Source organism: Zea mays, chromosome 10 (assembly GCF_902167145.1).
Source record: "Zea mays cultivar B73 chromosome 10, Zm-B73-REFERENCE-NAM-5.0, whole genome shotgun sequence".
NCBI classification, from domain to species: Eukaryota; Viridiplantae; Streptophyta; class Magnoliopsida; order Poales; family Poaceae; genus Zea; species Zea mays.
This window is the reverse complement of record NC_050105.1, coordinates 82,993,138-83,005,623: the sequence shown is the minus strand read 5'-3', so window position 1 is coordinate 83,005,623 and position 12,486 is coordinate 82,993,138. Positions and strand designations below refer to the sequence as shown.

The following is a 12,486-nucleotide window of genomic DNA, read 5'->3' as shown; positions in this document are numbered from 1 at the left end:
GACATACGATCGAGCTACAAAGAAAAACTTCAAAATGCATGTTTGGTACCAGTACTCCATGCATGACTTCCCAGCGTATGGGCTATTCTCCGCCTGGTGTGTTCACGGGAAGTTCCCATGCCCAGTATGCAAGGAAGGTTTGAGGTTCCTTTGGTTACAGAAGGGTGGCAAGTATTCATCATTCGACAAACATCGACAGTTCCTTCCTCTTGACCATGCATTCAGACTAGACATCAAGAACTTTACGAAAGATGTCATAGTGACAGACCACCCACCTACAATGATGACTGGTGCTGAAGTTCGTCAACAGATAGATGGTCTCGTGGTCAATCCAGAAGGTGGTTTTGTGGGATATGGTGAGCAACATATGTGGACCCACAAGTCGGGCTTGACTCGGCTCCCCTATTATGATGACCTTCTCCTTCCACACAATATTGACGTGATGCACACTGAAAAGAATGTCGCCGAGGCACTTTGGGCAACAATCATGGACATTCCTGATAAGTCAAAGGATAATGTAAAGGCAAGAGTGGATCTGGCAGTGTTATGTGATAGACCAAACCAAGAGATAAAGTCGCCTAGTAGTGGAAAGACATGGAGAAGGCCTAAGGCCGATTTCGTCCTGAGCAAGGCACAGAGGAGGGAAGGTCTCCAAAAAGGACGCAAGGACCATGAAGTTGACTCGGGACCAGTACTTGGAGGTAAATACAAAACATTAATACCGATTACTTTTGAGATTAGGTAGCCTTAATTTCATCTTCTCATATATCATGTACTTGATTTTCTATAGATGATTCCTTATTGGTGTGCCACGCATCCCGAGTGTTGGGAACGAATGGTGGACAAATGGTGCTCAGACGAGTGGGAGGAGGTGCACAACACTTGTCGGGATCGACGTTTGATGATGCCAGGTGTACCACACCATCAAGGCAGTCGCAGCCTCAGCGGATACGCACAAGCATGGGTATGTGAATTCATTTATTTATTGAAACACTCAATTATGCATAATTTCTAATCATCTCGCTGGTTTTCTCATAGTCGGTGTCACATGGTGGACAGACTTGTTCCATCTTCAAGGCATTTGCTATGTCCCACAAGGCCAAGGCGACGTCCGACGTCAACTATAACCCAGAGGATGGGCCAGAGGCGTACAGCAATGGAACCATCCACAGTCGCCTCAGTGAGTACACATCGATGGCAAGGGAGGTCCATGGGTCTGAATACGATCCGAGCACCGAGGAGCTTGACGCAGAAGTTGTCATGAGGGTTGGAGGAGGCAAGAAGCATGGACGCTACTGGATTTGCGACGGTGCAATCGACTCAGCCGCTACTCCCTCTCTATCTCAGATTCGAGCAAGTAGCACGAGCGCGAGCCCAGCTATACGACCTCGGCAGGACACTTCACAGCATCGGATACAAGCACTCCAGGTTGTTCATGATATATTCATCGTTCATTGAAATATTTCTTTTCTATGCATTATTTTAACATTTGAGTGAAATATTGCAGAACCAACTGGTAGAAGAGAGGAGGGAACTCCAGGTTGTTCATGCTATATTCGTCGTTCATTGATAATATATCTTTTCTATGCATTATTGTAACATGTGGGTGAAATGTTCTAGGCCCAACTTGAAGAAGAGAGGAGGCAACGTTTGGAGTTGGATGCGAGGATGAGGTCCGAGCAGCAGAGGACGGAGGACATTCTTCGTTACATACAGTCCGCAACGGGTGTAGCTCCACCACCTTCGCTATTCACTCCAAATCCACCTCCATCTCAGTTTTCCACTCCTGTGAGTATGACTGTTTTAGTTTGTATGTTCATGCTTAGGGTCAAACCACTGCACTAATTGAAACCTAGTAGAGTATGAAAGTTTTCGTTAAATATAATATATATTTATCTTGTCTCACACATGCAATGCCTTCTCATTTTTGCAGAATCAATCGGCGGCATCGAATGATCCTCATGTTTCACCAACTGAGCCTAATTGCGTGCGTCGTTTGTGAACTTATTTGTGAGATATGTATTGTCGGTGATATATTGTGATCTTTGTGAACTTATTTGTGAGACATGTGGACTTATTTGTGAGACATGTGGACTTATTTGTGAGACATGTAGACTTATTTATGAGACATGTGAACTTATTTGTGAGACATGTGTTGTTGTTGCTTTACATGTGATGTTGATGATATGTATGTGGTGTTTGATATGTATTTTCTGTCTGTTTGGATGGAATATATACAAATAAATAAAAAGGGTGGCTCTGGTCATTTTGCCTAGTGTTGCACTCGGCAAAGAGGGTCTTTGCCGAGTGCAACAACCATAGCACTCGGCAAGGTAAGGAGCGAGGGTAGCCTGGAAACACACTTTGCCTAGTGCTGCACTCGGCAAAGGGGCCACCTCTGCCTAGTGCTGCACTCGGCAAAGGGGTCGTCTCTGCCTAGTGCTGCACTCGGCAAAGGGGTCGCCTCTGCCTAGTGCTGCACTCGGCAAAGGGGTCGTCTCTGCCTAGTGCTGCACTAGGCAAAGCTTCCGTTACCGTGCCTTCCGCCGTCATGGAAACTTTTCTTCACCGAGTGACGTGTGGCACTAGGCAAAGTGTTTGCCGAGTGCCCGAGAAATGGCACTCGGCAAAGGCACTTTGCCGATTCCTTCGTTACCGACTCCACTTTGCCGAGTGCAACACTAGGCAAATCGTTTGCCGAGTGTAAAAGAGGCTTTGCCTAGTGTCTGTGACACTTGGCAAAGAAGACAAGTCCTGTAGTGTTGGATTGTGGTGAGTATGGCAGTGTCCTCTCGTGAATAATACTATGTTCCACACAAAAAATCAGAAAAATCACCTGAAAAATATTCTCCACCACGATCAGACCTTAACCGTTTAATTTTACTCTCGAGTTGATTTTCCACTTTAGCTTTGTAGGTCTTAAAATAATGCAAAGCTTTGTCTTTTTACTTTAAGAGATACACATAACAAAATCTAGTAGAATCATCGATAAAAGTAATTAAATATCATTTGCCTCCTTTAGTCAATGTTATGTTCATCTCACATAAATTGGAATGTATTAAGTCTGGTGGTGCCAAGTCCCTTGCCTCCGTAGCCTTATGAGGCTTGCGAGGTTGCTTAGATTGCACGCACCGTTAATAAGACAGAGATGTATATAATTTTTCCCTACATAAATGCCCCGATCGCCTCTAAAAATAGTGAGGCATTTTTAGGGACAACAAATATACCACTGTTAATGAAATAAGGTATCTCCTAAAATAGTTTAGCCATCTTTTCCCTAATTTTCTCCATTGCGTCCGATGGCAGACCATCGGATCTTGGGCTATGGGGCTCATTCGGTCGGGCGTTGTTATGCCAACATTCTTGCCGTGACCGATCGATAATGTTGATAGACCTCTGGTCATATGGTGTGATGTGGTATAAACCTATAGGGGGCGGAACGTACTACTGATGTGGTGTGTAATAAATTGGTGCATAGTGTGCAACAATAGGTTTTACGTATGCGTATCCGAACTGTCCGACCTAGGCGGTTGGACGGTCCGGCGCGATGCAGTACTATGTGATGGTAAGTCCAGAATGTCCTGTTGTGTTCGCTACTATCGGGACGCCCCATGGTGGTCCTGGTACAACCACAGGTTGTCCGACACGAAAAGTCGAACGGTCCGTGTAAGGGCCAGACTGTCCGGGCAAAAGCTCGAACGATCCGACCGTGTCCAGGGGCGCCGATCTACCAAGTAGGGACGACGATGGTGGTATTTGCCCTAGATATGAGTTCATCGACATACCATATAATAGTTGGGGTGTGAATCCCCATTTGTTGCAGATGTATTAGACATAGATATCATATTACTAGTTTCATATGATGGAAAACTAGGAACAACAGATTTCTCCAACGAACGTGTTAATTTTCTAATTGATTCCTCTAAATCTCTAATATGTTGTTTCATTTGATTCTGTTGTTGATCTAGATACCGTTTAATAGATTGGATGTCGTCGGGTTTACTTACGTTGGGAATTTGAGAAGAGATGTGACGTCAGTCTCGCCATGTTTGACAACCTTTTAGTGGCGATCCACCGTGTATTGTGACAAGAATTTCTCCTTCGCTTGACTCAGGTAGTCTTCGTATTGCTGTTGCTCATCGACCGACAGGCTATCAACAATAATATTGATATTAAATATGTTTATTATTATCTTCTGATATGTTGTGTACTTGTTTTTGTAGATGATTCCTTATTGGTGTGGCGCACATCCTGAGTGCTGGGAGAACATGGTGCAAAGGTGGTGCCCGACCAAGTGGGACGAGGCTCACAACGCTAGCCGAGAATGACGTTGATGATGCAAAGTCTCTCACACCACCAAGGTAGTCGCAGCCTCGCCAAATACGCAGAAGCATGGGTACGCTCTCTTTAATTTAGTCTAACTTTCGATTAGGCACGATTTCTAACCATCTTTATGGTTTTCTCGCAGTCGGCGTCACATGGTGGCCAGCCATGCTCCATCTTCTCGGCGCATGCTATGGCCCACAAGGGCAATACGACGTCTGACCACCTACAACCTAGAGGATGGGCCCAAGGCATATATCAACCCTACCGTCCATAGCCGCCTCAGTGAGTAGACTGCCATGTCACCACAGGTCGATGGGCCAGATTACGATCCGATGACTCAGGACATCAACAGAGATGTCCCTCATGATGCTCGGAGGAGGCATGAGCGGTACTGGATTGTCGTGGGGCAATCGACTTGTCCTCCACTCCCACCTAGTCTCAGGTGCGAGCAAGGAACACGAGCGCAAGCCCAACCATACAAACTCAGCAGGACAACTCACATCATCGCATCCAGGAACTCTAGGTTAGTGCTTATGTAACTTGTCATTCATTGAGTTATATACCTTCTATTTGCATTATTATAAAATTGGGATTAAATATTACAGACCCAACTAGAAGAAGAGAGGAGGGAATAAATGGAGATGGAGGTGAGGATGAGGTCGAAGCGGGTGGCTCGCTTGGCAGATCAGTACAGGATGGTGAAGATGTTCCAGTACATGCAGAGCCTTGGCGCCACACAGGGTTTTGCTCCACCACCTTCGTTGCTCTCTCAAGCTGACCCTGCTTGGTTCCATACCCCTATGAGTATCAAAATTTTAGTCATGCACATGATATATATTTATCTAGTTTCACACATGCAATCTCTTCTACATGAAGGGACAATCGGTGGCATCAAACAACCCTTATGGATCGCCCAGCCTATCGCCGAACCAGTCTAGTCGCCTACCCCACTGAGATACTTTGTGCGCATGATCTTATGTTTGTTGGTGTTGGTAATACTTTGTAAGATAACTTGGTCTAAACTTGTTGATGTTGGTAATACTTTATGAGATACTTGAGACTTATGTTTGTGAGTGGTAGAGACTTATGTTTGTGAAACTTGTTTGATGTGGTGATATTTGTGAGATTTGTTGTCTTTGTGAGATTTGTGGTGTGCATGATGTATGTGATGATTCTATGATATCTGTGATGTATATGTGATGATTCTGATATATCTTTTGTTTGTTTGGATGGAATAATAAAAACAAATTAAAAATGTGTTTTTTGGTCACTACTCGGCAAAGAAGGTACATCTGAGAACTAGTAAAGCTTCATTGTTGAGTGTTGTGGCCCGGCACTCGGCAAAGGGACTAACAAAGGTGTCCCACTGGAGCCTTCTTTGCCGAGAAATAGTCCATACACCTGGCAAAGAGGGAGCCTTTGCCGAGTGCCTTTCGGAGCACTCGGCAAAGGGACTAGCAAAGGGATCCACTGGAGCCTTCTTTGCTGAGCGCTAGTCTAAAATGCACTCGGCAAAGGCTCCGAAACCGACACTTGGCGCCGTGACAACGACTTTTCTTTGACAAGTACCCTGACACTTGGTAAATTCTTTGTCGAGTGCCCGATAAAAAGTAATCGACAAATAAGTCGTTGCTGATGTACAGTTCAGCAAGACCTCTTTGCCAAGAGTCACGCTCGGCAAAGAGTTTACGGATTGTTTTTTGTGCTTTGCCACGACAAATGAGCTGTGTCCGGTAGTGGGCAAAGAAGCTCTTTACCTACTGTTAGAAAAAAAAAGCACTTAACAAAGAGGTTTTTGCCAAGTGCTAAAAAAACACTCAGCAAAGAGCCGAATTCTAATAGTGAATGATGGTTCCAGACTAGACAAACGTACATACAAAAATCCAAATCTAAATCAGCTGGACGGACGCGCGTAATACATGCGCGTGTACCTCGACGTTGATTTCAAAAGGACATCGCTGAGTAGGTTGACATCAAGATCACGCGAAATTAATATTGCGTCGATATATATGATTACATATATACCGGAACTCACGACGTTTGCTTGCTTGCTTGCTAACTACCAACACAACACACGGAGCTAGCTAGCACCCAACCAAAGGCACACACATCTGTGGTACGCCACGCACATGCATTTTTCCCGTGACAACAACGTACGTACGTACACGGCTTTTCATGCGTGCTACTACACACATACTATACACATCTACGATATACTCCACGACAGTATTCTGTCATGCATGTAGATATATACCATATGCGGCCGGGGTTAGTTATGGCTCTATCATTGCATGCATGCATGCATGGTTCATATATATACGTAACTGTGTACGTACTACGTACCCATATATTGCATGCAGGGATATGTACACGTACGTACAAAAGTGAATTGAAGCAGCTAGCAGCAACGAGCCACATATCCTTCCTTCTTCTTCCTGGTGGCTCTGGCTGTGTAGAGCTGCTGGTTACTACATGTCGTCTCGTCTGTCTGATGCCATGTCGCTGTAGTGTTCGATGGAAAGCACCAATTAAAGTGGAACCGGCGTGGGGCCCTCGCCATGGAAACCCCGGCCAATGCAACGGAAGGAACGAAGTGTCATTGTGAGGCCTTGCATGCTGCTTGCTTGCTTAATAATCTGGGGGTGGGGGTGGGATCGATCCCTCAGGAAGCTAAGCATCAATCAGAGAGAGAGAGAGAAATTCACGCGATGGTGATTATTCGATTAAACAACCGGCGCCCCCGCCGACGAAGAGTGAAGGAGGCAGAAGCCCGGCGCTAGCTAGCTACTAGAGAGGAGAGGAGCCGACGGCCCCGGGGAGGGAGAGAGAGAGAGAGACTGAGAGAGAGAGGTCGTGTTAAAAGCCCTACTATAAACACCAACCAGCCATTTGCACCCAGCAACGTACAGCTAGCTAGCAGGCAGCAGCACATAGCCTCCGATTATTCAGCTGGAGGTCGGTCTGTGTGTGCGTGCATGGGGCATCACTCCTGCTGCAACCAGCAGAAGGTGAAGAGGGGGCTCTGGTCCCCTGAGGAGGACGAGAAGCTCATCAGGTACATCACCACCCATGGCTACGGGTGCTGGAGCGAGGTCCCCGAGAAGGCCGGTACGTATAGATCGAGGCGGCTATGTTCTCTCTCTCTTGAATTGAATCTTGATGCCTTGCCTCCACCGTGCATGCATATAGACCAATCAGTTTGTCGTTGCTGCTGGTGATGATCATTTGCATTGATTCGGATCCTTCCTCTTCTTAATTGGATGGATGGATGAGCTAGCATTGATGATACAAAATGTGAGGGGTTCTGCAGGCCTACAACGCTGCGGGAAGAGCTGCCGGCTGCGGTGGATCAACTACCTCAGGCCGGACATCCGCCGAGGCCGGTTCACGGCGGAGGAGGAGAAGCTCATCATCAGCCTGCACGCCATTGTTGGCAACAGGTAGCTAGCTAGCTAGCTAGGCTGCACAACAAGTTCTTTCTCCGCCCTTCAGCATCAGTACCAATTGGAGAATTAATTTGGCCTACTAGTTTCTTCTCTTCTTTCTTAATTCGCTCCCCCACTCCCCCCCAAAAAGAACTGCTTGATTAATAAATAATCGATCTCTCTAGGTACTGATAATCACATGGCTAAATGTACGGCAGCGATGAATCATGACTCCGTTTTTCATTTACCAGCAAGAAATTAATTTTGCACCCCCCACATTGGGGTGATGTGCTCCATTGCAATTAATTAATTAATCCCATGCTCCATTATTGTGTTCTTAATTTAGCAATGCTGGCATGCTCACTGCAAATAGCCGCTATATATGCTGCCCGCGTATCCTAATCTCCTCCAGAAATTTTCTCCTCGATTCATCTCTCGTGACATGTGGACTTGTCAGTCTTGTGTGTACTCCAGGTAACATATATCAAACAGCAAAACTGATTCAGAAATGTCTAGGAGAATTAATTGCGATTTGAATTGTCGTCTTAAGATGCTACTTGCCCTAATGACGTTTTCAACTCGAAGCAAACAATTCAATGTAATATTAACAATGATGTGCAGATATATAATTATATATATGCATCAGCTTGACATCATATACATGCATGTATGGTGGCAACCTCGTGCTTGTTGTTCTTTTCTGATCAGTCGCTTTCTACTAGTTAAACTTGAACACGACTATATAACAAATCATGCGCAAGCCCAAGGCCACAGCTAGCATTACTTGAAAATGAAGGCTAAATCCAAAGGAATGCAACACCTAGGCTAGCTAGCTAGTTGATGTGTACATGACCACAGCCATGTCCCCCGGTTCTCTCTCTGCAGGTGGGCCCACATTGCCAGCCACTTGCCCGGGCGGACGGACAACGAGATCAAGAACTACTGGAACTCGTGGATCAAGAAGAAGATCCGGAAGCCGGCGATGAGCACGACGACGACGAGCTCGGCCGTGACGGCGGCGAGCCCTCCGTGCAGCACGGCGGCGTCGGACGCGGCGCTTGGTCGTCACCTGCAGACGCCGTTCAGCGCGGCGGAGCACCGGCTCGACGCCATCCTCAGCCAGAGCCTTGCCTTGCCGCCGCCGAAGCTGGGCTCCGGCGGCGGCGGCGGCGGCGGCCAAGAGTCCCCGCCGCTGCCCCCGCACTGCCCCTTCTTCATGTTCGACACGAGCGTCAGCGTCAGCCCGCCGTCGCCCGCGGCCGCTGCAGCACACCACCTGCAGCACCCGTTCCTCACTTTCACGGCGGCGGCGATGGACGACAACGCGCCGATGGGCTTCCATCTGCCGCCCTTGGTGGACGGCATGGGAATGGGCATGCCAGCAGCCATGGACTGCGGCGCTCTAGGCCATGACCACCGCGTTGCCGGCGGCAACAACAATGGTCAGGCGGCGGCGGCGGCGGCCGGCATGGCGAACGGCTGCTGCTACGGGCAGCTGCAGAAGCAGCAGGAGGAGGAGCAGCAGCCGTCGCTGGGGCAGGAGGACCAGTGGGACGACGAGTCGGCGCGGCACCTGCTGATGTGGGACGATGACCAAGAACTAACACCGTCCAACCTGGAAGCCATGGAAAGTACAGCTCACTCCCTCCTTTTTATGGGACCAAATGACCATACATGACGAAAAAGCTAGCTTATTATTGGTGTGCATGCGCATCTATCCCCCTCTCTTCTTGATCTGATCTGCTACCTCTAGCTCTCTCACCCGATCTGCTGATCTGTGTCCATACATGCAATAATGAGGTTGTTGTCCAAGGAGCATAATTTATTTTTGCTGGATTTTTCATTTTTCTCATATTGATTTAACCTTTATTTTTTTTGGTTTTTGGTTTGGGCTTTGTGGAGTGAATTGAAGACTAAAAGGCTAAGAGTGTGCGTGTTAAATGGGGTTTTATTTTTTGTAAAGAGGATTTGCATGCTCTTGCATGGCGTTGCGCTTGGAGTGTAATTTGATTGATGTATCTAAGTGAATTTAAAATAAGGAAGATGACACTAAAAGAGATCGAAAGGGAGTCACGCACCCCTTTTCCACTTTGGGTGCTTGCTGTGTTTGTTTGCTCCATAGATTGCGCATGCGTATGTGGATGTCGACGTGGATGGATGTACCTAAGCTAGCTAGCCATGCATCAACAACTATCTTGGCCGTAAGCATCCAATGATGTATGCAGGAACGCAAGGCCGAAGCTATATAGAAATTTCATTTTCTAAGCATTAACTGTTTTGTCTTGTCTAATTATTTAGGTTATTTATCTTATTTCTACTTGTATGGAGGTTTGAAAAAGAAACTCCAGTGTAAATAGATTTTTAACCGTCACTACAGAACTTCTTTGTACTAGTGGACTTTGTCTAGGAAGAAATCCCATGACCCTACCTATTTTATAGCTGCCCTAGCCCCTTTGACACACACACATATATTGACCTTTTCCCTTTCCTATATAGAGTGGGGGGCATGATGAGAATTGATGGGGGGCCAAAAAACCACATGACAAAATCAAACAATATCGAAAAACTAATGTTATATAAAATCAAATTTTATATCAATACACGATACAAGTTAAAAGAAAAACTATATAAACATAAGAATCAAACATGTCGTTAAGTTTTTTGCCGACTGAATCGAAGCCGTACTCCCATGTAGAATGTCTATCCGACCGCCGAGGAAGGGTTGTATCGTCGCGACGAGCGAGATCGGGCCTGCGAGACGTGTCGGCGTCGTGACGATAACAAGTGAGGTGAGGGTGTCAGGAGGGTTTGGGATCGAACGACGTCGAGCGTCAGGAAGGAGGTAGTGGTGGTCAGCATCGTGGCAGACTGGTTCGGATGACGTCAAATTGAATAGGAAGGACTGGACTAAGGAGGAGGGTGAAAGTCAGGAGGACTATATCAATCCGACGAGAAGATTAGAACATGACTATTAATCCACCTAAAACTTTATTTTTTTGTCTAAACTTATAACATTAAATGAACATTAGGTGTTGAAGGTTTTACAATAACTGCTATATAGTGTTTTCATAATGTAAGAACGAAATAAACTTATGCTCCATTGTTTGTATTGATAATCCAGCAAGTTATAAACACCAATCAATAGTAACATATATGGTGTCACATGGATATGTATATATTGTCCATGCATGATATCAAAATTAGCATATGCTAGCACTCACAAGTGAGAAAGGCACACATGCATGCATGCAAAGAGAAGTATCTTCAATTCCATATAGGACAGAGAGGTACAGTAGATCGAGAAAACTACATACAACCCTTTATATGTGAGACCGATATGTGAATGGGTAAAGAAATATCCCTCCATATAATATAATTTAATCCCTATCTTTCTTCTTTGTTTCTGATCGATCCCCTGGTGGTAGGCTTCTTTGTCTTCTTCGGTGTCCATGCAGCGCCTTCCTAGCTAAAGGCCTTGTTAGGGGCTTTCATCTTCCGAAGGTCCTCAAAAACACCACTAACATATTTTCCAGTATAATATACCGTCACAGGTAACTTCGGCTTTGAGATGAAGGTGAACATAGTATGAAAGGCGCGATCTGGAAGAAAGATGAATCAGTTTCGAAGCAGTGGATGAAAAAGCTTTGACTTAGCATAAGGACGGTGATGGAAAATGAAACCGACCTAAAGGGGAAAAGACTGCTTAGTCCTCGACAGCTTATTTTTTGGCTAATATTAAATGTCAGAGACATAAATGTAATTTCGCCTAGACTGCGTCCTGTGCCTATAAATAGATAAACAGTAACACCGTACTGTTCACGCTGACTTGTAATCGCTTGCACGTCACTCTCGGATTTTTACCTTCTGTTAAGCCGAAGGTACAAATGTAATTTAATATCATTAATGTTTACTCATGATTATATAATGATAATATGAATAATCTAATGATTTAATACAATTATTCATGGTCTTTCTATGTTTCATATGTCCCTGTTTATATTCTTGTATATTGAAATGATGAAAATATATCCTTAATGACCTTCGTTTGAAGATCATTATATCTAAGGAAGATAATGCTTCGAAGGATGAAGGTCTTTAACCATTAACATTTGTGTTGTCATGTTCTTAACTCATAGCATTTGACAACAAGTGACCAATAGGCCTCCTTCAAATGTAGAAATTTTAGTGAAATCTTACAAATTTTTTACAGGAACCGTACATAAACTTTACTGGAATCAATTCATTTTCACAGAAAATACACAGGAAATGAGAAAAATCCTCACATTCCAAAGGAGTCCTAAACTTTGGTAACAATCATGTATAACGATGCAAGTGCAAGCACTCAGAGTGCACTCGTACGAACTATGGATATGCATATATAAAATATTCTTTCAGTGGTAGGAACAAGCTGCTGCGCATGCCCACCAACACTAGTACATGTACATGTGATTTTGCCTCCTCTCAAGAACTGTCGGTGTAACCATTATTGTTGCGCATGCATGAACACATAACTAATTAATTATTAACATCTATATATATCACACCATGCATATATATAACAGCTCTTGGTGTATTATATTATTATTGGAAACTGGCTTATTAGAGAAGATAACAAAACATATGCGCATGCACTTTGATTAATTAGCGCTAAACGAGATGGCTTAGCAAAGCGGCAACACAGGCATGCATGCATGTAGTGGTCGTGGTATACTCTCTTGCTTGCTTAATTAGGAAC

At 45.1% G+C, this 12,486-nt stretch overlaps 2 protein-coding genes across 2 annotated transcripts; both read left to right on the top strand.

The window, feature by feature from the left end:
- Positions 1 to 677: 677 nt before the first annotated feature.
- On the top strand, positions 678 to 2,092 carry LOC109943093 (uncharacterized). The gene is made up of 5 exons (XM_035963405.1): positions 678 to 964; positions 1,039 to 1,428; positions 1,508 to 1,540; positions 1,621 to 1,788; positions 1,934 to 2,092. The coding sequence occupies exons 1-5, from the start codon at positions 791 to 793 to the stop codon at positions 2,000 to 2,002; spliced, it is 834 nt and encodes a 277-aa protein (XP_035819298.1). The 5' UTR covers positions 678 to 790; the 3' UTR covers positions 2,003 to 2,092.
- A 5,112-nt stretch (positions 2,093 to 7,204) lies between these two features.
- Positions 7,205 to 9,838, top strand: LOC100285212 (uncharacterized). The gene is made up of 3 exons (NM_001370706.1): positions 7,205 to 7,434; positions 7,637 to 7,766; positions 8,637 to 9,838. The coding sequence occupies exons 1-3, from the start codon at positions 7,302 to 7,304 to the stop codon at positions 9,427 to 9,429; spliced, it is 1,056 nt and encodes a 351-aa protein (NP_001357635.1). The 5' UTR covers positions 7,205 to 7,301; the 3' UTR covers positions 9,430 to 9,838.
- The last annotated feature ends 2,648 nt before the right edge of the window (positions 9,839 to 12,486 follow it).

What these genes read in the sequence shown, in the direction of transcription:
- LOC109943093 (XM_035963405.1), top strand. Translation starts at nt 791, where the DNA reads ATGATTCCTTATTGGTGTGCCACGCATCCCGAGTGTTGGGAACGAATG. An exon ending in GCGGATACGCACAAGCATGG is followed by an intron (nt 965 to 1,038) that starts GTATGTGAATTC and finishes GTTTTCTCATAG; the next exon opens with TCGGTGTCACATGGTGGACA. An exon ending in ATCGGATACAAGCACTCCAG is followed by an intron (nt 1,429 to 1,507) that starts GTTGTTCATGAT and finishes GAAATATTGCAG; the next exon opens with AACCAACTGGTAGAAGAGAG.
- LOC100285212 (NM_001370706.1), top strand. Translation starts at nt 7,302, where the DNA reads ATGGGGCATCACTCCTGCTGCAACCAGCAGAAGGTGAAGAGGGGGCTC. An exon ending in CGAGGTCCCCGAGAAGGCCG is followed by an intron (nt 7,435 to 7,636) that starts GTACGTATAGAT and finishes GGGGTTCTGCAG; the next exon opens with GCCTACAACGCTGCGGGAAG. An exon ending in CACGCCATTGTTGGCAACAG is followed by an intron (nt 7,767 to 8,636) that starts GTAGCTAGCTAG and finishes CTCTCTCTGCAG; the next exon opens with GTGGGCCCACATTGCCAGCC.